The following is a 25,166-nucleotide window of genomic DNA, read 5'->3' on the forward strand; positions in this document are numbered from 1 at the left end:
TGCGGCGGGGGGGGGGGGGGTCGCTTGGTCGCTTTGGGGGGCAGCTTCAATGGTTTTCTAACTGACAGTAACATAGAAGCTTTTGTGCCTTTTTATGACAATAACACGTTTCCTTCTGTTAAAAAGTAGAAGTGAGTTGCATGTGAACGTGGTCGGGTTGATGCGGTGGGTCTGGTCATCTCTGCTGTGGCGGCTCAGCTGCTGGTCTGTGAACTGGTGGGACCTCAGCACACGTTCATGTTGTTCCTCTGGGTTTCAGTTTAACTTTAACATGTTGTGTCTGTAGTTGCGTTTCTCTGAATTTGAACTATTGTTTATGGACTCTTAGCCACAATCCTATCATCAGGAATCTTGGTCATTCTACAGATTTCTGCTGTTGAAATTTGTTATTCCATGAGTTTAATTATTCCATGTTATTTCACATTCATCTGCTGTGTGTTGCCTTGTTTTCTATCACTATCCACACACTTTAAATTCACTGGATTCTTTAAGTGTAATTGTTTTCTCAAGAGATGCAAGAGTTCATTACATCTCAAATGTTTATATAGTATTCAAGCATAATTCTTCAGTCTGAGATCCTCCTCAACAAGGAAGCAAGAAATCTTTGTAATAAATGTTTCATACATTCAGATTTCTAACATGTTAATGTAAACATGTTGTTATCAGATGATCTCTGTGTTGGTGAAATGCGGCAGATCGTTTTTCTTGGAGTTGTTGATTTTTATTTGTTCAGGTTAACAAGTGTAATTATCTCAGGGTGAATTTGAACTGGGTCTTCAGACACAGTTTTTAAGTCTTGAAGTAAAATTCAGTTCATCTCTTGTTTTGTTCTCTTCTTCCACCTTTTCAGTGTGTCAATAGGAGACTCATTTAGGCATGTGTATGTCAGGATTTGTTCAGGATATTAGAATTAAATTCTGTCTCGTCCTACAATCTACAGACTTTGGACACACGAGTCTTCCTGGAAAATCTCTGGGTCTGTCCACAGGTCGTTACAGTCTCGAGCGGAAAAGGCTTTAATTGCACATGAAGTCCAAGTCGTACAAAAATCCACTCAAAACCGGGAACAAAATGTTTCCCTGGCTGCTGTATAAGTGTTGAAAACAGAGGATATTATTCAGATAATAAAAGTAAGGCTGTTAGAGATGTTCTAGATTCTGCTAAGCTCAAACGAAGGAGCTCGTCATCTGTTGTTTATAGAGATACTTCAGACGTTCCTTCAGTCTTCAGCTCTGATTTAAACCGTTGGTTGTTTGTCTTGTCGTTTCTTGTGAGACGACGTGATTCACGAGTCGGGAAGTTTGGTTTCACGTCACACAACAACTCCTCAAATGAGTGACTGTAACACACGCTGTTGCACTGCTGCTGTCTTTTCTGAGGTCATGTCCCTGTTTCTGAGGCTGAGGAGTGAATGTGTTAAAGTGTCGCTGTTGGACGTCCGTGCATAGTTTGTCTTTTCTGCTTGAATATAGATTTTTCTGCAAGGAACGTATCAGTAGTCTTTATACGGTGTTTTCAGATTGTGACTTATTCAAGTCTTTGTGCTGTGTGACTTTAGCCGGTGTCTGTGTCGAGTTTTATTTCCCTCGTTGGCCTTTCAGTGGGGCTGTGGGAGTAAACTGGCCCACAGCCCCACTGCACCGCTATCTAATCCAAAAATAATCCTGTTAGTCAGTGTGCTAATTCAGTGACCACTGATAAAACCAACTCACTCAGGGCCAGACCCCAGACCGGGGGCCTCGTTTATAGCCATTGTATACGAACCAGGATGCGTCAGGTGGCAGATTCTGGAAAGTCTGGGTCACTTATATTTACCCCGAGTGTCCTGATGTGTTTTCATATCAACCACATTCACCGATGAATTATTTCACCTGCTACACTTTTAATTCATATTCAGATAATTTTTTGTTTTTATACAAAGTAGCTTCAGGGAACTCTCGGCCTTCTCCACCTGCAACCTTGGCCACCACCTCTGCACTGCTTGGTTTCAGATATGGAGTGTGTGATTTCATCAGCTGTGTACGTGTCTATAACCTATAAAAGCTTAACAAACACCGACAGCCGCGCCGCTGTCCCTCCGTCGTCCAGTATCCAAGTGTTTAAGGCGTCCTCCTCCGTGTCTGACAGCTTCGTTTAAATTCATGGAATCGTCCCGTTTGTTGCATTAACAGCTGCTGCAGCCTCGACAGCTTTGTTTTGTTTGTTACGCCGCCGACACATAATGTTCTCCGCAGGAACCAGATCAATATTCATGAGGGATCTGCATTGACCCTGTAACTGTGATATGAGGCTTGGCAAAGTGTGCACACACACACACACACACACACAAACACACACACACACACACACACACACCTATTCAAGCTGATTGTGTGGAGGCGTGTGTGTCCACAGTTTTATAAATCATTTTATATCTTTATTGTCAATTTTAAAAAACAAGAAGACAGCGAAGCAACTCCCTGAGCAAGTAGTACCAAGGTGTGTGTCTGTTGATGGTGCGGAAAGGATCGATCACATCAAAGTCACTTTAAATCAGATCTATACAGAAGTTATTCAGGTGAAAGCAGTTGACAGTGACAGTTTGCACAACGTAACATCCATTGAACATGAAACACTCGGAGTTCAGAGGTGGGTTTAAGTTTGTAGTAGGTCGATCAGTTTACCACCATGTAGAGAAACGGATTAAACATTAAAATTGTCTCCACACAGTTTTAAAATAATCCTCTGCAGTAATTTGGGGGGATGGTGTTGGTCTGGTCTCTGGTGCGTCATCCTCTGAGGACGTTTGACATTGTGTTCGTGCTCCAGGGTTGAGATCAGCTCACTAGTGTGATTGTATTTCTGTTTACCATTTAAAAAGAGGTTTCCAGAGGTGTTGTTCGAGTAAAATCTTGGATTCCTGTGGGACGTGTTGTCATTTCTCTAAACCGTCTCCTGTTCTAATCTCCTCTTCATTGCTTTGCCTAGATAGAAACGTTTTCTGCTCACCTGAAGGTCCTAATGTCTGTTCGTCTGTCCCTGTGTATTCTCACCATTCTTCCTCTCCTAGCTTCCCTCCACATCCTCCTCCTCTTCCTCCTGCTGCCGCCGCTGCTCTCATCTCATCAATCACAGCCCATGAGAGCAGATCAGCAAACATGGCATTCTCATCTCGCTTTTCCTTCTGGGAGCAAAAGGGAAGTCTCATTTGGACATTTCATACAACACTCTGCATGGTGTTACAGCCTTTTACACTGGGTCTTAACACGTGTGGCCTTTTGTGTGTGTCACACTAAGAATTCGATGCCTTTCACTCTCATGTATAGGTGTTACAATAATTACCAGAGGTGGAAAGAGTACTGGAAAATTAGACTCAGGTAAAAAAGAAGTGCTGTTAATAGGAAGTAAAATCACCTGTGTAAAAACCTTTCTCAGATAAAAGTAAAAAGTCAGTCAGTTGAAATGTGCATTTTTAAAAGGGGGGAAAGAAGGTAAAAAAAAAAAGGTAGATTATTGTTACCATGACGACAGAGGTCCTCTAAACTTGAGGAAGTAGTTATTGTAACTGGAACTGTGACCTCTTCCTAATCCTCAGTAGTTTTTGTGCCTAAACATGGGGCTGAACGATGCAAAAAAATCTGATATTGCGAAATGAGACATGTTTTTAGTGGGAATGGTAATTTTTTACATGTAATTTTTGCTGAAAAAAAAGATCAAATATACTGTGATTTGGATTAATTGTTGTAAACCTAACAAAACAGTGAGCGTGTTCCCCAACGAAGGTCCAGTACTCCTGCAGCTGATACGCTCTTACGGGTCATATCCGGGGGAAGGGACAAACGACCTGTATTCAGGTTGGAGGACTTATGTCATGTCGTGCACACAAAATGCCACGTTGCTAGGTAACGCAGTGGTTGTTGACGTCTCCCTCTGGACAGTGAGTTCCAACAATCAGTGATTTGTTGTCGTACTCATCCGTTGTACAGTAACGTAGAATTGACGGCTCTGCGATCCACCATGAGCATTTTTAGCATTTAGCTTTTAGCCAGACTCGGCATGCACCTGTTGCTGAGGTCATGCTAATCTTAACCACTGCCCCATAGTGACTCCACGCTTTTTATTGCATTGTTTATTGCAGTTTTCATACTGTTCACAAACTGTTACTACTGGCCCCAGGTGTGAATGCGCCTCTCAATCCCCTGACACTCAGTCAATGTACACATCTAGAACATGTGTCTACGCTGGGAGCTGAGAGCTGAGAGCTGAGTGTTTCTCCTCTCCAGATTTTGTTCCATGCTCGCCTGGTTCATCGTGCAATACCTGAGATAAGAAATACTTAAAAGTAAAATGATTCTTAAACATATTCAAAAAACAACTAATGAGACTCGATGTTCCTTCCACCCCTGGTAGTTACCAATTTGCTGTGACTTTTTACCACCTGAGCTTAAGCAGTGTATTTCCAGTTTTTAGTTCTTGAAAAGCGTGTTTTTATCTGAAGAAACAAATGTTCAGTGCAAAACTTATTTTTATGCAAATCATGGCTCACAGAAACTTTGCATGTTTGAGGCTTGCATGGTTGTGTAATGGAAAACAACTCTACATCGTATCAAGGTTTTGATCTGGTTTCCTTCTTCATATCGATATATTTAGATCAAAGACGAGAACAAGCCAGGCAGCCCAAGTGTAAGTAAATATTATCCTTTCAGGCTTCACATGGGAACATACATACATGTATATCTCTGGTCATCAGAGTCGTGTTTAGAGCCAGGGATCAATCCAGCTCTTGTACATGTCACTTAAGAGAAAGTATGTTTGTACAAGTGGTTCCTCCATGAGGCTCACTGACTGACTTGAGACTGAGAATAGTAAATCACTTCGTTGAAAGGATTTTTGAACAGTTAAAATCATCCAGGGAACCAGGCCTTCCAGACTCTGGAGTCATGGAGGTGTACTGTGTCTGTAGAAATATGTTGCTTGTGCTTGAAAGAATATATCTGCAGTTTGTGGCAGTTTTTGTAGACCTGGATATTAAGAGTTGTTTGTGACATGTGGAGTTGTGTGCTTGATGTTCCTTGATCAGCATGTCTTTAAATGTACTATATCAAATGGATCATTTTTTATTTTTGCTGCTTGGATTTTCATACTTTATTCTCATCCTTATATTTCCCCTCTTTCCTCTCTATGAGTAGTCAGACAGTGATGGGGTGCCCAACCGAGCCAAGTCAGTGCCAGCTCTAGACCCTGGCAGGGGGTTATTCCGGGCAAAAAGTCCCTCACCTGTTTCCCCTACGGAGTCATTAACCCGGGTCAGGAGTCCCTCCCCACCTAAATTCAGGAGTCCTGTTAAAGTGCCGGAGCCAATGTCAAAGACGGGAGAGCAATCTAAGAGCCCTGAAACACCACAAGCTTCTCTAAGCCCAGAGCCAGATACGAACAGTGAGCGAAAGCAAAATGGCATAATGGGTAAAAGCGTGGTCAATGGTACCGCCAACAGTAACGCCAGACTTCCAGCACCAACCAGCACCAACCAGATGGATGCTACAGATGACCAGGGTCTGACTCGTAGGAAAGTAGTAAAAGTGGTTCGTAGCGTTGTCCGGAAGGTGCTGCCCACAGAAGAGGCCGAGACGACTGGGCGAACACAACCAGCGGACAAATCTCCAGAAGCAGCCAAGCCTGCAGCTGAACCAGTTAAAGCAGCGCCTGCACCAGCTCCAGTGTCCAAGTCTAAAGCCCCCATGATGTCAGGGTTCTTGTTCAAACACGACGTCATCAAAACAGAAGAAAAAGACGACATTTCACGAGGATTGAAGAACCTCATGATCCGAGGCAGAACACGGGAGCCCCGCCCGCGAGTACAGAAGGAGGAACGACCTGAAAGAATAGAGTTGGAGAAGAAAAATGAGAAGATGGTAGAAAAGGTTGAGCAGGAAGAAACAAAGGAGGAGCACAAAGAGGAGAAGCCTACCACAAAACCACAGGAAGTCAATCAGAAACTCACAAGTTCTGCTCCAGTTTTACAGAGGGTCAAATCTCCCATGGCTCCTGAAATCCCAACCAATAAGGCTTCGCCCCAACCAACAGCTCCGGCTTCTTCCAAATCCACTCATTCCAGACCTTCATCTCTCCCTCCGGTTGTTGGCTTTATCCCTGCCTCCAAGCCCTTACCCATGTCTCCACCTCCTGGTTTCATACCTAAACCTAAACCAGCTGCTGACACAAAACCCGCCCCAGCAAATCCACCTTCTACCACCTCAGCTGCCCCAAAATCTTCCCCCCTCTCTCCGACACCACGTTTCATCCCAGCCCTTAAAACTCCTCAACTCGCAACTCCCGTGAGTCCTCCCCGTCCCACTCCTGGTCCACTGTCTCCCCCTCCGGGAGTCACTCGCATTCAACAGCCTACTGTCAGTCAACAAGAGGTACAGTACAGCGTCCACACTTCGCATGTCTGGTCAACATTTGAGACATTGGTGTGGAAAATGCATGGCCGTTTGAAATGCATGTTTGAAATAAAAGAGCACCGAGGTGTTTATTTGCAGACTCCACGCAAGTGTGTAACCTCGGTGTGGCACGGCTCTACAGTCACTTGATAGCCACTGAAAGCACAAACTGTGGAACTAATGTGAAATATTAATGACCTTTCTTCATGCTAACGAGGGAAGAGTTCACTGGGGAAATGTTTTTCTTTTGAGCCAATGGTGGCAGATCCAAAGGTTGGTGATGCCACTTGGTTCATTTGCTGTCCACCTGTTCACCTGTCCGAAACTTCCGTACAGAACAAGAAAGGGTTTCGGCATCCGTGAGCGATGTGTTGAAAGTTGATTCCCCATGCACAGTGGTTAAAGGAAAAGAGTGAAGCCGAGGCTTTGCATTAGAATTAAAGGTCAGTAATCAATCAAATAAAGCAAAGAAATAAGCTTGGGTCAGATTAAGGTCCCAGAGTCATAAAGATGTTGGTTTGGGCAGCTGCTAAACTAAACTAGAGTAAGATAAGACTAGCAGACTACCGTGGAATACGGTATAAACATTGGTGCTTCCCACCTGGTTGTGAGTCTTGTAAAATAATGGCTGGAATCCCACAAACTTTTGCTGATAACATTTTGCTCCCAAAGGGGGATAAACTTTATTTTAATGACTCCACGTCTTTTCCTATAATAACTATTATCAAAGAACCTTCAGACAAAAACTGTATGCAATATGTCTGTCAGTGTGGCTTCAAGAACGAGGTCATTGTTTATTTGTTAGAGACTACAGAGGTGTTTGCGGTAAGCCATGCAGCACTACTCTCCAGGAAGTTCACAGATGGCCGACACGGTTTCAGTAGAGCTGTGCGGTCAAGACCAAGACTGGGTATTAGTTTACCTCAGGACAGAGAATCCACTGCTACATTCCCAAAGCTTACCGTTTACTGTGTGGTATTTTGGAGGAGGGCTGTAGTAGATCGTACAGACAAATCTTGTTTCACCTCGGTGCAGGATAAATATGTGTGTTGGATTAGGGTTGGGTGTTTGCCCTCTGGTTGAAGGGGTATTTTGTCACTTGCTTGGCTTGATTTGATGCAAATCTAACAAATATTTTTCGCTTAACCAGAAAATTGTATTATGTCGTGTGTGGAATCCATTGATTTTCTTGTGTGCATGCTGTTTGAAGCACCTTCCTGCATTTTCTCCTTAACATTGGCTTTTTAAAAATCAGATTGCACAGTAATCCAAACTGCCACTGGTCATGTTGACGACAGGAAGTGTGTGTGTGTGTGTGTGCAGACTGAGTTTCCTGTAAGAAGCACGATTTCAGACCGCTGTGGCTGACAGGGTCTTTGATTTGTAAGAGGAGTAAATCGCATATCTATGTGTTTTTAAAACTTTTAGTTTGTGTGTAGTCACAGGCTTTGCTTCATCTGTATCAGTGGGCTTCAGTGTCAATGTGTTGCTTGCTGCTTTGACCTGTAGGAGGCACCGCTCAGTCCCACCGAGGAGGCTCAGAGACGGCTGATGAGGATCTTCGGTGCCCCTGTAAATCGCCCGGCTGTCCATCTGTATATTGTTGATGTCTTCTCTGGGTTTTATGTTTGTCTGTCGATGTTACACCAATTAATCACCATGCCTACCATGCTCATTGGTTACTGGTGTTTACTCACAGAGACATACAGCAGAGGAAGGTGTTACCATGGTGTCTGCATGTTCTGCCCTCTGCTGGTTCCTGGCTTGGTTTCCTCTAACCTTTATTTCTCTAATTCTGATTCTCTGGGTTTCATCCCACACTTATCTTACTTACTTACCCGTTACCATTTTACTTATCTGTCAACTATGGCTGATCTCAGTTTCCCAGTTGAAGATTTGGACTCCTTCCCTTGGCTTGCTTTGGTAGACTTATTGGAAAATTTGTTTCCCTTTGATCCCATCCAAGAATCTTTCGATACTGAGTTTGACATTTTGATGGTTTACTTACCTAAAAATGTTGAGTGAATACACTCTTTATCTGACACATTGAAGTAACAGCTGTAGGCTGCTAAATCTGACACACCCCTGCTTCTACAAGCTACTTGATCCACATGCCGAAAGGCTGAAAAACGACAAGCTGCTGCCTGAATGTTTTAAACACCGAGCAGAACAAGGAGGAGGGAAGGAAACCAGAACACTGTTGCAGAAAGCTGACGGCGTCTGACAGTGTGAATGTATTTACACGTCACAGAATTTTAATCTCTGTAATTGAATGTTTCTTTTTCAACAAAATAGTAGAAATACAAACATGACTTTTACTCTGAAAGTCTGTAGTCTATTGGCTGGCCTCAGCTGTCAGAATAGGTTCAATAGGCTTGTAAACTTCGAACTGGGTGTACAAGCCCCTTATGTAACAGCACTTATTGTCACAACCATAACCCGCCTCTAGATTGATTTCCACAGTGCTGTGGTTGAGAGCTCGGTACTTAACCATTTAGTGATGATTTACTTTCTCCATTCTGACTCTGTTCTCCAGCTTGAAAGCATGTCGTTCTCTCTCAAGTAACGTTTCACTAATCCCTTCGTCCTTCCACCCCATGGTTACTTATTTCAAAGCCACTTTCACTTTTCCATTATGCTCCAGTTTTTTGTTTTCATGCTCATATTTCCACGTTGACCTTGTCTTCTTCTCCCCTCTCCCCTTCTCCTTCACTCTCTCTCCTTCTCTCCATGCTTTACTCACACTGCACTCGCTGGCTGTCGCTGTCTCTCTGTGGTTGCTTTGTGGCTAAGCTGGAGCCGGCAGTCAGTGTTTCGTCCTCTGTCCAAGCCCCCGCCCCTGCGGCCCCGCAGCCCCAGGGCTCCCTCCAGGTACAGCAGTCCTTCCTCTGGGGCCCCCTGGCTGGAATTTGTACTTGTGTGGAGTATAACACCTGCAATGCTTTTTCCTTTCCCTCCCTTTTTACCCAAATTCCCCTGTCTGCAGTGTTTCCAACATCTGCATTAGACTGTGACCAATACAAAAAACACACATCTGATCAGCGTTAATCAAACCCGTAACATGATTCACCACGATTTAACTGATCAGATTCCACTTGAGATTTTTGTCATGTGTTGCAATGGATGAAATTGAGGGGGAAACATTTTCTTTTCATTTTAAACATTTCAGTATTTGAAAAGACACGTTAAAGAATTGTGTGTGACAGTAACTTCAGGCAATGGTCTTGGGATGTTGATACTAATTTAATTCCAGTACAGAGATAAGAGTCGGACATGATTAGCCTTGTGTGGGGGGGCCTGTATTCAGAAACTGAGCCTTAAAACCAGCCGTCAGGACTTCTGGAACTTTGTGATGTCACAACGAAGCAGTCACCAAGCCCCGCCCACCTGGACCCACCATCCAACACTTGCAGGATTTAGAGGCTCAGAGTCTCCTCTCTTCTGATTGGCTCACCGACCTGTTGTTACTAGAGCTCCAGAGAGAAGCCTGAGAGAGGAGATGTAAAACTTAAAACCACAAATATATCTTCTTATTGATCAACACTTCAAAATAAAACACAGGAGATGTGTAAAATATGGGACCTTTAAGTCTTTGTGCTGAACGAGGCGAAACATGTCCTGAACTTCTGTTTGTACTGGAAACACAGAGGGTGACATTGACAGTTCTCTTTTTACAGAAAACCCAAACCCATCGTCGACCGCTGAAGTCAACAACAGTGTGAATTATTCAAAAGCTGAGTAATTCACACTGTTGAGGTCATTTGATCGTCATCAACATGAGCTACAATTTGGCGTGACGTCGATGCTTCTTTTCACAACACATCGGGCTGAAAGATAGACGTAACCTGCATGGGATTTGTATCTGAAGAATTGAAGATTGGTCATAGTGAGGCAGTGGTTTATATATATATATGTGTGTGTGGTCATGCATGTGAAGCGGTATCTGTGTGAGTGCTGTGTGGCGTTCAGGTGCATCCATTGGTCTGTGATGGGAAATGTAAATCTTTTGAATCAGTGGATGATAACAGGTCCTCACAGAGTAAACCGGATTTCTCTTCTCACATGTGCTGGATAAAAATGACAGATTACATGTATCTGCATGCGTGTCTTGCTCATATATAACTGTGACCTTTGACCTCCTCATGCTGGACAAATCACCAGGGATCAGTGGAAGAGGATCCTGTGGCCCTCCTTCAGGCGTCTCATGCTGCAGCTAAGCAGTCTCAGGTCTGGCCTGCACTGTGCCCCGAGTGTAACTCACCACCAGCTCGTCCCGTGTTCACCTGCACTGTGGAGTGTTGTGCTGTGCTGTGCCCCCCCCCCCCCCCCCCCCCCCCCTTTTTCCTTTTGCTTGTGAAGTTCTTTACTTTTCCCATTTAAAGTAGTCATAAATAGTTATGACTTGATTTGTTCTTTGGGTTTGCATCCAAAAAATATCTTCATTTCTCTTGTTTATTTGCTTGTTTTTGTTATTTGAGTTTGATTGTTTATTCCAGTTTTATTGTGGTCACCAGGTTCCTGTTGAACCCCTCTCTCTCTCTCTCTCTCTCTCTCTCTCTCTCTCTCTCTCTCTCTCTCTCTCACACACCCCTGACACTTGTTATATTGAGTGTTTCTGGTTTGAAGTTCCTCACACACACACACACACACAGTCACACACACACTCACACACCACCCTGAAGGAGCATGCGGAGCTCAGAGGACTGTGAGACCTTTTGAGTCCGCTGTCATCCACTGCATGGTCTTCATCTTGACAAGGCCTTTGCCTCCATAACCTTTCAGCATGTGCTGGTATCAAAGTGGAAACGCTGGCGGTTCCACAGAGACCGAGTGTGACTCTTGAGTGGTCCAGTGATGTGACTTGACAGTGATCATCTTCCTCCTCACCTGCCGCCCAGTCATTGTTCTTCCTCATCCTCTCTGTCCGCCAGGTGAAGACAGAGGAGCAGATCGCAGCTGAACAAGCCTGGTATGGATCAGAGAAAGTCTGGCTCGTCCACAAAGATGGCTTCTCCCTGGGTGAGACCTGATTACTTGACTTTTATGTATATGTAGCGCCATCTTCGTCATCATCATCATCATTCAGCTGCGAAACAATAACAAGTGAATAAATTTGAGGTTTTAAAAACAAATCCCATTTGAAATACTTAAATATAATCTTGTTACTGCAAATCTGTGTCATAAGTAATAGGATTTAAATTAATTTATAAATGTGTTTATATTTTGTAGTAATTTGTAACTTATCTGAATTGTATGAGGGATAATAACCAGATATATTCACTGGTATCGTTATGTATTATATGAACTGTGGAGGAGTCGCAGATGAACGAAATAAAAGAGAGAACAAATAACAAAAGAAATAAAAAGATCCAAATTCTTTTATCACTTTCATGGAGAAAGCTTTGAAGATACACTAGCTTTACTGTTTATTTATTACTGTCTGAAACTAGATATTCACCTGTTTATGTTGCCATTGTTTTTTTTTAATAATTAATAATTATATGTTTAAAGTGTTAAATAGGAGTTCAAAGTTTTATTTGAAAGAAAATCATAAACTAGTCCTGCTTTGGTTTTGACTTTGATTAGCCCGTTTAAGATAAACAGATGCTGACAGCTGTCTGTGTTTCCTGTCTCCTCTCTGCTCAGCCACCGTGGTGAAGACGGAGGCCGGCGCCCTGCCAGAGGGCAAGGTCAAAATCAAACTGGAGCATGATGGGACAGTACTGGATGTGGATGAAGACGACATAGAAAAGGTGAGTGGGAGATAACGGTAGCGAACCAGTGTGAGTCGATTCCCATTGAGAAGCTCAGTTTGATTTAAGACTTTAGGTTTAAGATTTAAGAGGAAGTTCAGCACGACAGGCATCTGCTAGTTTCCTCTGGTGTTTCCCCAGACAGTGCCTCTCCGTGCTGAAGCCACCTGCTTGACCCTTAACCGCTTGAAACCAGACGCAGTTTTGTCCCTGGATCATTTTACAGCACCACCAGACCTCAGGCTAACTTCACCTCACACTAATAGTCCAGGGTTTTCCCCCGTGACAAGGTTAAAGGTCACTCATCTATCCGTTGGTAGCTGAATCCCGTCATTATCTCTCTCTCTCTCTCTCTCTCTCCGTGCGCAGGCCAACCCTCCATCGTACGACCGATCCGAGGACCTGGCCTCGCTGCTCTATCTGAATGAATCCAGCGTGATGAACTGTCTGAGGCAGCGCTACGGAGGCAACCTCATTCACACCTACGCCGGACCCAACATGGTGGTCATCAACCCCCTCAGCACCCCCTCCATGTACTCTGAGAAGGTAAGCTGAGGGCCGATGACTGGGGCCACAACGGCAGCGTACTGTGTTTATACCACTGGCTTTTAGAGCGACAGGTTCATTTAAATTGTCAATAAATATTCAAGATTCAAACTCCAGTGAAAGTCCCGTGTTAAACTGTGACCTGCAGATTACACGGGCTTTGCAGCTCTTTATACGATCTCTCCTGACTTCCTCAAGCGTTTCTGGCTGAAAGACTCAAAAGAAAGACATGGCAGTAATTTTACATAACTCGCTAACACTCAATATATGAACCTTGTGTTTAGAGAACATGGAGACATTAAAAATCACCCAGAAAAAAAACATGAATGTACTTTCAGTCCTGTTTAGACTTGGGCGCACTTCAGCCTCTTGTGGCCGAAACGAGTATTACAAAAACAAACGTTTTTTTTACAGCCTCCTTTGGCCAAAATGAGTATTTTTATAGTATAGTTTATTTATTTATTTAATAATTTATTTCAAAAATTTCATTCCTTTTTTGGTGACATTACGTAACAAAAAACAGGTGTGACATGAAGGAGACATAGGACGTAATGCTGGAAGGAGCTTTACAAAAACGAACCCAAAAAAAAACACTTGGCGCCCTGGGCTTCCGTAGAAACATTATCTATTTCTAAATATATTTTTATCGTAACTACGGCGACTGTGTGTTGGACGGTGTCTTCTTTCAGCGGTGTCTCATACATCTAACTTTTGATTTATTTCCTCTCTGTTTTTGTCACTGTCCTTCTTCTCCTTCCCCCGCTGTGCGTATCTCCCTCCGCCGCCTCTCTTCCTCCCCCATCAGGTGATGCACATGTTCAAAGGCTGCCGGCGCGAGGACTCGGCTCCTCATATCTACTCCGTGGCTCAGTCGGCGTACCGCAACCTGCTCACCACCCGGCAGGATCAGTCCATCGTGCTGCTGGGAAAGTCTGGCAGCGGCAAGACCACCAACTGCCAGCACCTGCTCCAGTATCTGGTCTCCATCGCCGGCAGCACGGGCAAAATCTTCTCTGGTGAGCCTGCAGACAGGAAAGGGGGGGTGGGGGGGAGTCTGACGGACTCTGAAGTGTAGTTGTAGATTTTTTTAAACCACTTTATTTGGAGGGAAAACTGTGTGTGCACAACTGTGGCAGGTACATGAGGTCAAAGTTGAAACTGTGAGGGATTTTTACAGCAGACAGTTACCTGTGTTTTCTTTTCCTGAACTATTAAAATATTTCCCATGTTGCAATAAACAGAAATGATTTAGTGTTTTATTCTCCATGCTGATCACAAGCGGTCGAGGTTACAGAGCAGTGTATGATTAGCTGCTCCAGACTTACTACCGTCATGACTCTGTCCTGAAATGTGTGTTTTTGTGTTTTGTTTTTTGTGTGTGTGTGTGTGTGTGTGTGTGTGTGTGTGTGTGTGTGTGTGTGTGTGTGTGTGTGTGTGACACAGCTGAGAAGTGGCAGGCCGTCTACACCATCCTGGAAGCTTTTGGCAACAGCTCCACCTCCATGAACACTAACGCCAGCCACTTCTCCCACGTAGTGTCCCTCGACTTTGACCAGGCCGGGCAGGTGGCCTCCGCCTCCATCCAGGTGACACACACACACACACACACACACACACACACACACACACACACACACACACACACACTGACTCTTGTTGTCTCCTCCTGCTCAGACGATGCTGCTGGAGAAACTGAGGGTGAGCAGGCGACCCGAGGGAGAGTCCACCTTCAACATCTTCTACTACATGATGGCCGGAGCTGACAGCACCCTGAGGTGACTCTCTCTAGCTCTTCTTTTTCAACTTCCAGTAAAATTTGTGGAGATGATTTCACGAATCAGGTTTGACCTTCTTTGTAAGAATGTTTAAAGGTCTAGTGCAAAACATGTCACACTTCGCACTCAAATAAAATGGCAGAGGGTAAACGCAGTGCAGCAGGTGGGGACAGAGCGGTGGTGTACCTGTAATCAGCTGGTCAATAAAACCACCTTCTGACTATCAGGTCTTAAAAACATCAGTTTATGTCGATGGAAACAGCTGATGTGGAACTAGTGCTCCTTCCTTATAAGGGTTCAATTCAAACAGCCACGGGCGCCGTCATTTCACAGGCACAGAGGAGCTTTCTGACCTTTAACACCTCTACCCTCTCTTCCAGAACCGAGCTGCACTTTAACCACCTGGCCGAGAACAGCGCTTTTGGGATCGTTCCACAGTCGAAGGTAATCGCACTGAAGGGAGCCTGTTGTCATGGTTTCGTTTCTTATTTCCTTAATGTCTTTTTCCTGCGTCCTGTATTACAGCCCGACCGACACTGATACTGATATTTGAGAGTTTAAAAAACCCAGAGACGTATCAGCTGATATTCATTTTGCTCCCGATGACCCATAACAGAAATAAACATTTCAGATGAGGTTCAATTGAATAGAAGTTTCGCCTTCCCCTGAGGTATCAGTAACGTTTTTGGTCTGATCTCCTCCAGCCTGAGGACAAGCAGCGAGCCGCGCAGCAGTTCACCAAGCTGCAGGCAGCCATGAAGGTGCTGGGCATCTCCAGCGAAGAGCAGAAGGCCCTTTGGCTCATCCTGGGGTCCATTTACCACCTGGGGGCCGCAGGAGCCACTAAAGGTAGGAAACTCCCAACTGACCGACACATCGAGAGCTCGTGACGTCTCATTACCTGACAGGTCGTTACATGATGAGAACACAGACACCGAACTTGTGCGTGGTACTTCACTGTGTGACAGGTAAAGCAGAAAAGGCACAAGGGCCCAAAGGAACATACATTTTCTTATACTAAAATACTGAAAGATTAACTAAAGCGCTAAAGCACTGTGAAGTCCATTTACTCTCGTCCTGCAAGGCTTTTAAATGAAATGAACAGTTGAAAGATACCGGACATTAAAGCTCACTTCACCACTCATTAGGCACATCAAGAGAAATGTTGGTCTCTGGTTTCTGCAGAGGAGAAGAAGTTTGAATTGGGAATCGCTGGGTGTTCAGACTTTTCAAAGAATCCTTTTAATATTTATTTATATATTTAATTTATTGTACAACACATTAATAAACATCCCTGTAAATGTGCCAGTTTTAGCCAAAATGCTCATTTCCTGTCGTCCCCCGTACAGATGTTAAATTAACTATTAAAACAAAAGTAAAATTCACAACATGTAAAAATTATAACAGATATATATATATATATATATTATAACAATAATAGCAGAACTGGGAAGCTCTTATTGTGAAGCCGTTCTTACCAGAGGATGTTTTTCCTGTGTGGGACCTCTTATTCTGAAACTGGTTGATGTTGACTTGTTGCCTTAATGTGCTTCTTCTTGATTGTAATTTCAGTTTGTTTTTTTTTACGCTGTAAATAAAACCTATTCACATTTTCAAGTCAGTTATATTTTGAGGGAAAAATTGAGTTCTTTTATTTTTTTATTTTCATATCACCGTCTCTGAACACTCAGTTTATCCATTTATACTCAGCAAATTACTTGGTCCTGCCAGCCGTGTATTCATGCCCCTCACCTCATTACCTCAACATTAATGACAACATGACCCAGCTCAGTTCACCAGAAACTGCAGAATTGAATGCAAATCCATTTCACACAGGTAAAAAAAAAAAAAACCAATCTACAAACTGCCACTAGGTGTCAGACTTGACATTTGAATGCACACACTCCCAGTCGGCATGAAGACGGTAGCATCAGCTCAGGACCAAGACCATTAGAGGCTGTTTAAACTGGCTGATTTTTCAGCTCCTGCTGCGCCAATTTAAAGGGTCAGATTACAAAAAGTGTTTCCTCGCTCTGGGGGTCTCTAACCATGCAGATAGTTGTGGTTTTATTTGTCCAGGTTATGAGATATCTGTCAGAGATTTCAAGAGTGTTTTCACCGGATTCAGGAACCTGGCTGCAAGGAGATTTGCTCCACTGCTTCAGTGATGTTCCTGCCTGGCTTTCTGTCAGCCTTCCAGTTCAACCCAGAGGTGTTGGATGGAGTTGAGGTCGGGACCCGATCAAGTTCTTCCACACCAAACTGGGAAAAGGCTTTAAAAGTGCCACAAAGTTGGACTCAAGTAAAACAGACCCGAACCAAAATTACACAGAAGTATGTGGACAGGGTTTTCTGGCTGCACAGAATCACAGTTGTTTCAAACAGTTCAGAGCTGTGTCTCGACCTGGATGTCGTCAGCTTTTTCAGACACGTTTCATTTTTGAGCTCGATCGCACGGATCAGTGTCGACTCATCCAAATAATGGTTTGTTCCGGAGCTGCAGGAAACCGTGGCTGAGGCGGTAAACCGCCCAGATCCTGATGCGTCTCTTCACACAGTCACTTCAGTTTGTAGATGATTATTTTTTAATTATTATCATAATTAATGTTATATTTATATAAACATGTATTCATCTGAGCTGGTGGTTTAAGGCGAGGTGGCCAAAACCACAGCATGAAAACTAGGTGCAGGGAATATTGTTATATACGATATTATTGAATATCGGCTCATTTAGAGGACGTTCTTTCAGATGAGTTAAATGTCATGTCTGTGAAAACCCCCTGAAGATCTGCCACTCTATAGAGCTGCTGTTTACCATCCACTAATACAAACCAGGGGCTTGTGGTTTCACGTCTAACTTCTCAGCTCTCTCTCTCAAAGCATGATGGTGGATTATCAGTGTTGTTTAATACTAATGTTTATGTTTTTTTTTCCCTGTCACTGTGAATTGCTGAATTCATGAACTGTGTTATCTCTAACCCCCTCTCTTTACTTGCATGTTTGCATGCCGTGCCCTATCAAACGCAGACGGAGATGAAGGTAAATGGAAAAAGAACACACAAGTTGTTGACTGTTTTTCATTTAAAAACTTTCTTTCAGAGCCTCCCTTGTTTGTGTTTTCTGTCTTAATGCCTTTATCATTCCTCCCAGGCCTTAAGTCATTAGCGTTTTTATTGTTTCTGCTTCTCCTCCCCCTCCTCTCCTCTCCTCCCCTTCCTCTCCTCACCTCCTCTCTTGTGTTTTCGTGTTTGCCTCCAGACAGTTTCTCCCTGTCTCACCCTTTTCTGCTTTGTTTTTTTTTTTTGTGAGATGAAAAATCACGGGGATCAGAACTTTGCTGTCCCTTTTAAACTCCTCTCTGTCTGATGCCTCCGCATGTCGCCCACATTCAGCTCCCGAGCCGCCGCCACACTACAACACAGTCTCAAAAGCAAAGTAACGCTTGTTCATTTTCACTTCTCTAGTTAGTGTTTGGACTTTCTACTACAGAACTTGTATTTCCCAGCTTACCCCTTGTATCCCCACAAAGTTTCTGCTTGGCAGGGGCTCCTGTTGAATCACTGGCTCTGTGTCTCGGCTCTTTGATTTGCTGGCTGCGCAGGCTGTCATGTTGCCATGGTTCGGTCTAACACATGGGCTTTGAATTGCCTCCAGACCAAATGGAGATGCACTTCTCATACCGACATTCATGCAGCTGAGAGTCAGGAAATGATCCACAGTGATTAGCAGTCTGAATCAGCCTTGGTAGTCTTGTTTTCAATGTGTTTTCCACCTCATCAGTTTAGCTGTATGAAATGCCTTCAGTGATGAACATATGATGCGTTTTAATCACCACGCTCATGTTTCTGCTGGTAAAAACCAGGTTAAACAATCCCAATTAGCCATGGGATGTAACAAGCTCTCTGATTGGTTGAAGAGCTAACGAGTGGGAAGCTAAATGACTAAGCTAATCGATTAGCTAACAGGAAAAAGAAAAGCAGCTGGAAAAAGAAAATGGAAATTAAAGATGGAATCCATGTGATTCCCATTTTGAATTAATAAATCTATTTATGAATGGTTTATTTGATAAGTGTTTTATGCTGCTTTTGTAAATCCATTTTTAAATCTGAAGTATGTATTGATGGATTATTGTTCTTTTATAAAGTATAATCTTTAATGCCTTTTAAAATATGAAATTAAGGAAACACTTTTTTACTTTTGCTGTGACGTCCATAGATGTGAATTGAGTAAAAACAGTGATTAAAAAAAAACTCTAGAGTTTTTCTTTAATTCACTTCAATGCAACATAAAATTAGATAATTGCATGACAGGCAGGTGTACAGGTGTTCCTGATAAAGTGCTCGGTGAGTAAATGTTCTGCTGATAGCAGAACTCAACCTCAGGTATGAATCTTAACACCTTAACCGGCAGTTTCTGCACAAATCCCACAGTCCCACGCCTTCCACTCCCCTCAGCAACGCAGAGAAAATATCTCTTTTGGAAAAACTGCACAGACCTGCCATGAGAAATTCTTATCTGGATTAAAGGCTAAGACTGAGGCTGATACTCCTTTTGTTCTCTTACGGTGCATTTTCAGTTCTGTTCATGTTAGCTATAGCTCAGAAAACGCACAAGCATCATGCAGCTTGACAGCGACTACACACACACAAGTTTTCTTCCAGCACACGTCTCTGTTTAAGCATCTTCTTCTCCCCCCGTTCATCCTCGACCCTCCTCACGTCTCTGTACCCGCCATCTTCATAACCCGTCTCCTTCAGGTCCTCGTCTTGTATTTTGAACACATTTTTCACTGTCTTTTTTTTATTTTTTATTAGCGGGACGTCGGCAGTTTGCCCGTCACGAATGGGCCCAGAAAGCGGCCTACCTGCTGGGCTGCACCTTGGAGGAGCTGTCCTCCTCCATCTTTAAGCACCAGACCAAAGGACTGCAGCATTCCACCTCGTTCAGGGGGGCGCAGGACGAGGCCGGCCAAGGTGACAGCTCAGGTAAAAACCCAGACTGCAGAGTCCTGAATCTCCCTTGTTGGATCATGTGCTCACTGATGTCGGCTTTTCACTAAAAATCTGTTGCCCCGCCCCTGATATGATGGATAGATACTGAATTATAGCAGGAAGCCCCTGCCCTGATAAAATGAAATGAAATAAATGTGAAACTAAAAATGTGGCCAAATGTTTGAAGCCAAATCTTGGTACTTGACAGTCGTCTGTAGTCCATTTGGTCAGTACCCAAGAAGACTCGAGGTTTACCTGCCAACCCCGATGGTTGTTTCCCAGGTTTCACATGTCCTCACTGTTTGTTCCAAAACTATCCGACTATCTGCCAAGCAGCTCAGAAGGTGTGTAAAAGCTTGATTAAACCCCCCCCCCCCTCTCTTGACCCTTGACCCTCTGTCTCTCAGGCTCTAAGGTCACAGCTCTGGAGTGTTTGGAGGCCATGGCATCAGGACTCTACTCGGAGCTCTTCACTCTCGTCATCTCCCTCATTAACAGGTTAGAGCTCATTATATTTATTTATTCTTATATTTACTATGTTCTTTTAATCCTTTTGGGAGTTTTATTCACGGGCATTATATGTCTGTTTATCAGAGACAGCTCCAGGCACAAAGTCTCTTTCTCTCTAAACATTGACACGGGGTGCACAATCAATTCAGTTTGCCACAGGTGAACTCCAGCCGAGTTCCAGACACATCTCAAGGTTAATTAAAGCAAACAGGAAGCCACAGTTCGGAGTCGAAGAAAAAGCGTCTAAAACTTTTTTAAAGGAGAGATTTCAGTTTTCTCAAGTTTCTAAAGACATGTTTTCACTTTGTCATTGATTGAGTGGTGGGAAAAAAATGGCAATTTTATCCATTTACAATGAAAAAAAAACCGTCTCTGAAGCCGGTGTAACTCGTACCTGAACTCCTTTCATGACACGTCACCTCACAGTCAAAGTGCTCAGACCGAAGCTGATGGTGCGACTCCTTTTCAAAACGTTGGCAGATGGAAGCCTCAACTACTTGTTGTACATGTCAACTAATTCTAGTGATTTCACTTCACTTCAATGTCATTTCACTTTTCCCACTGAAGTTTTGGAAAAAATAGAAGTTAATTTAATTTATTTTTAGAAACGTCAACTAAACACAATTGTGAATGTTCTGTGTTTCCACTGACTGATGTTATGCACGATATCATTCCAATTAAACATGGTACATAACAAGTAACAAGTAAAATATTACTAATTAACATGGCAATGAATATGAAGTGTTTTTTTTTTTTTTTTTTTTAGAAGAAGAATTGAGAGTCAAAGTGTGAAGATTTTCACATTAATAGAACCAGCGATATGCTCCAGAAACTTCTGCCATTTCTTTCCATAAATGAAAAGTTTATGCGTTGGTCTAAAAAGAAAGTCACTCATGAGACGTTCATGACTTTATCTATTAGCTGGTGCTTTGAACACGAACTCTGTGCACAGGTGTTTCTTTTATTTTGTCCACCTGTTTGTCCGGATGTTCAGAACGTGAACGGTGTTAAAGCTGAAACAGATTTTCTTTGTGTTTATATGATTGTAAATGTGACGTGCAACAACCTGCAGCATCACCGAAGCTTCACAATCCCGTTTTTTTGTCCCTCAGAGCTCTGAAGTCCAGTCAGCACTCTCTGTGCTCCCTGCTGATCGTGGACACCCCGGGTTTCCAGAACCCCCGCTTGGCTCAGCAGCAGCGGGGGGCCACCTTCGAGGAGCTTTGCCACAACTACACCCAGGAGCGGCTGCAGACCCTGTTCCACGAACGCACCTTCGTCCAGGAGCTGGAGAGATACAAGGAGGTGCTGCTGAGCTGACAGAGCACAGTATTAAGCAGATTACACATTAGCTATATATTTTCTTTTTATTTTATTGTCTCACTTCTTATGGTATCTCCCCATGAAGAGAGTTTAGTGTTTACTTGGTCTTTTGCCCACCTCCACCCCAACACAGCGGAGGCCAATGGAAATTCATTAGGGCTCATGATAAAATAACAAAACTAAAAACATGTAGACAGTCTGGATAATGTACAGAACATGTTGTTCAGCAGTTATTGTCACTGTCGGAAGCAAAGAACTTTTGACAACAAGGTATGGGGATTATCTTGGATTCTGTTCAACTCCATTGTTTTGGGTGGAAGCTGAAACCTGAGGTAGTTCTCCATCCATCTGCATGGATACATAACACCAAAGGTAACTGAGAACATATGTACAGATTATGTTTATACAAGCAATAAGGCATCAGCACCTGCACATACACACATGAATTCTCTCATGAATATTCACGTGTTCAGAGATTGGATGGTGCAGCGTCTAAAGCTGCTGCAGAACCCACAAAGATCAATCCAACCCTCTGACAAACTCTTAGAAATCTCCATTCTCTCCAGTTTATTCACTGTAGTCGAGTCACATTCAAAGACAAATTACCTTAATTATAGATCTCTGCAAAATCAAATAAGTACGCTAATTACAACCAAATGCACACTTACACAACCCAATCTACAGTCTATTAATGTCTAATTTTATAACACATCTGAATAGCTGCACTTGTGATTTATTGATGATGTCATCCTCTGCTCCCTGTAGGTTACTAACCTGAGCCTTTATCCCCTCCTGCATCTAGGAAAACATAGAGCTTGCTTTAGATGACATAGAGTGCAGTACCTCGCAGTCTGTAGCAGCTATTGACCAAGCCTCAACCCAAGCTCTGGTAAGCATAAGGAACCTCACCACACTGTCTCACTGTGCATGCGACGTGACTGTGCTCTGAAACCCGTTGTGAGAGAAATGTGTGGTGTTCATAAGAGCACGCATTAAGTTTGTGTTTGTTTCTCAGTGAAGCGTTCAGGCTCCGATTCGAAGGCAGTTTGTTTGTGCCTGAGTTTTAATCTCATTCAGAGACATTAGTGCAAATAATGCTGTAGCCTGACTGAGCCAGCAAATAGCCCCGTTCATCACCACTGGCGAGTGCAAATAGTTCTAGCTCTTGGGCTAATCTAGCAAAGCCAGAATCACTGTGTGCTAAAACCAGCTGATCTGAGATCCAGGAAGGAAAACTCTTTGTGTATTTGACTTGTGAAGACACTGAGGCACCGTGCAGCACAAACTTGTTTTGTTGAGATGTGCCAATGAACGGAGAGTGTCAGTATTTAAATACTGTAACTTGCACCAGGTTCTGTGTTTTGTTCTCTTGTAATAATGTTTTTTTTTTTTATATTACATACACACATTTCATGTATTCCACACAACAGTGGATCAACTTGGTCTCGACCTGATGTTTCCAACCTTCTCCAACGCATGGCCTACTTTCAAATCTCAAAAATGTTGGCGGCCCACAACAATACGGAAACCAGATAATGCCAGAGCTCTTTTTCTTTTAGCTGCTTTCTAAAAAAAAGATATAGAAATTGTCATTTAATGGTCATTATTAGTTTGTTAAATTTTAAAATGGCTGACTTTGAATTTCACAACAGAGGCCTGGGATGATCTTACTATTTAACTTCTTGTAATCAAATTATCAACTGGAACTTTTTTCATATTTTCTATGAAGTACATGACAATTTATGAATTAATCTGTTCCAGTCTAATAAGATCTCCCTTCTCTGAGCTCATTTGAATTATTTTTATTCATCTTTCCAGGTATTTAATGTTTACAATCTGTGATATTTTGTGGAATGAAATCTTTACCTTTTAACCAGAGACAGAAGCCGACACTGATCATTTAAATGCCGCGCCAGGCCTGGCGCCTCCGTCCTGTTAGTTTGGCTCGTTGTGATCGTGGCTCAATGTGCTCCATTTCTTTTTGGATGTATAATGAATATTAATTGGAATCAAGTTTTGTGATTTATTTCAGTCTTGTTGGCGTCTCTCTCTCTGCTCATCATTTGGCTTCTTACTGCAAAGCCCTCGCAATTATCAGTGGTACAAGTGTGTGCGGCATCAGGCCTTTGCAGAAAACCTGCAGCCTTGATGTGAATTGGTATGAACAACTTCTTTATTTCAAATGACCTGTTAGTAGGTTTGTGTTGAGGTTGAGTTGATAAAAGCAAGGCTAAATATTCCTGTGTGTTAGAGAGGTGTGAACTACACCACTGCAGATTGAGCTCTAATTGTATTAGGGGCATCAGCAAGGTTCTTTAAGCTTTGTGGTTTTTGAAGGTGCTGACGAAGGATCTTTTCCTGTGAATAGTGGCTCAAAATTGTCATACAGGACATTTCTAAAATAGAAGCTACAGGAGACAACTGCTCACAGCCTGTTTTCTACCAACAGTCTCTTTTAACAATAACAACAATCATTCCTTAACGAAGTAGTTCTTCTCCTCACCCTAAGAACAAAGGTACCTTTGCCTTAAAGAATTAGACTGGATAAATCATATTAAGAGAAGATCAGGAAACAGTCATGTGAATCCTTTTAGTAATGGTTTACACGGACAAACGATGACATACCGACAAAAAGGTACGTTTTAAAATGTCCATATGTGTCGTTGTTGACAACAAGGATTCTCTAAAATCAACATCGGTTTTGTAGCTAAACTAAACCAAACCTTTTCTTCTTTTAGCTATGAAGAAAAAGGTTCCCTGACCTCAACGAAGAAGTCCTGAACAAGTAGTTTTAGATTGGAGGAATTGGTCATGTGAATACACTTGGAGTTAACAGTTGTTGTTGTCCAGCTGTATCAGTTAGGGTTTATCAGCCGTGTTGGTTGGTTGGTTGTTTCACCACTTTGGTCCAGACTGAAATATCTCAACAACTATTCCACGGACTGTCATGAAATTTGAAACAAATATTCATGTTCATGGTTCCCAGACGACGAAACTCCTCTGACTTTGAGGATGTCCCCGATCTTTCCTGTAGTTCCACCAGCAAAGTTTTCACTTATTCTGTCAAATATGTCAACAACTAATGGATGGATTTGCGCAACATGTTGTACACACATTAATAGTTCCCTGATGATGTATCCTAATGCACCATTGTCGACGGCTGAGATATCTGGTATAGACATTCATGTCACCTAGTTTTATGACCAAAACTAATGACAGTCCCTTCAGCCTCAGCTGTACGTACTGTTTAGCATTGATTAGATTCCCTAAACCTGACAAAGTAGTTGAGACTAAACAGAAACAAACTTGAATCATAGCGGTGGCTTGTCCAGAAATGTTCATGTGAAATTATATCATTCTGCCGATAGAGGCGACAGATCAGAAAACCTTTATATACAAGTCTTTAAAGGGCAACAAGAAAACGAACCGTGTTTTGATTTGGAGGTCTCATTGGCAAAGGAGTCACACAAAATGTGGTGACACAAAAGGAGACAATATGCAAACACACTATAACTTGATATCAAATGATACAAGGAGCAAAGCTAAATCACTGGTTTGTTATTTCTGGTCAGACAACAACAAGCTTATTTAGAATTATCTCTGTGAAGGCTCCAGATTGCACCTTTGGCTGCCAATTAGGTTTCAGCAGCACAATACATCATCTCTTCTTTTAATGAGAGTCAGTTAACCTTCTGTTTTCATCAAAGCCTGTCTGTTTGCAGAGGTTCCACCTCCTCATTTAGATTTAGCCTGATCTCTGCCAAGCACACATATTTAAGAATCCCACTGTATGAAATGACTAATAATAGTGGGAGGAAACCAGGGAGCAAGATTCAGACATTTTGG

The 25,166-nt window shown here is 42.9% G+C and overlaps 1 protein-coding gene and 1 long non-coding RNA gene across 11 annotated transcripts in view; both read left to right on the forward strand.

Annotated features, from left to right (window-relative positions):
• Positions 1-3,448, forward strand: part of LOC147817862 (uncharacterized) — a 3,704-nt gene extending 256 nt beyond the window's left edge. The window contains exon 2 of the long non-coding RNA XR_015438610.1: positions 3,050-3,448. This is a non-coding gene — a long non-coding RNA (uncharacterized LOC147817862). The remainder of the gene's footprint in view (positions 1-3,049) is intronic.
• myo18ab (myosin XVIIIA b) overlaps positions 1-25,166 on the forward strand; it is a 107,227-nt gene that overhangs the window by 24,409 nt on the left and 57,652 nt on the right. For 5 of the 10 annotated variants that reach the window (XM_087179895.1, XM_087179896.1, XM_087179890.1 and 2 more), the window contains exons 1-16: positions 5,249-6,401; positions 7,932-7,994; positions 9,216-9,293; positions 10,584-10,649; positions 11,354-11,441; positions 12,069-12,175; positions 12,545-12,721; positions 13,527-13,737; positions 14,165-14,307; positions 14,396-14,496; positions 14,877-14,940; positions 15,201-15,345; positions 19,311-19,481; positions 19,895-19,985; positions 21,110-21,302; positions 22,123-22,209. In XM_087179895.1, coding sequence (XP_087036021.1) covers positions 5,340-6,401; positions 7,932-7,994; positions 9,216-9,293; positions 10,584-10,649; positions 11,354-11,441; positions 12,069-12,175; positions 12,545-12,721; positions 13,527-13,737; positions 14,165-14,307; positions 14,396-14,496; positions 14,877-14,940; positions 15,201-15,345; positions 19,311-19,481; positions 19,895-19,985; positions 21,110-21,302; positions 22,123-22,209 — 2,847 coding nt within the window. In that variant the 5' untranslated portion in view covers positions 5,249-5,339. Of the gene's footprint in view, positions 1-5,248; positions 6,402-7,931; positions 7,995-9,215; positions 9,294-10,583; positions 10,650-11,353; positions 11,442-12,068; positions 12,176-12,544; positions 12,722-13,526; positions 13,738-14,164; positions 14,308-14,395; positions 14,497-14,876; positions 14,941-15,200; positions 15,346-19,310; positions 19,482-19,894; positions 19,986-21,109; positions 21,303-22,122; positions 22,210-25,166 lie in introns of those variants that run through there. The other 5 variants (XM_023428436.2, XM_087179897.1, XM_087179894.1 and 2 more) reach the window with 3 other exon arrangements.

This window comes from Seriola lalandi, unplaced genomic scaffold, assembly GCF_002814215.2.
Source record: "Seriola lalandi dorsalis isolate HSWRI2012SDOR001 ecotype SW California unplaced genomic scaffold, Sedor1 jcf7180002054875, whole genome shotgun sequence".
In the NCBI taxonomy this organism is placed as follows: domain Eukaryota; kingdom Metazoa; phylum Chordata; class Actinopteri; order Carangiformes; family Carangidae; genus Seriola; species Seriola lalandi.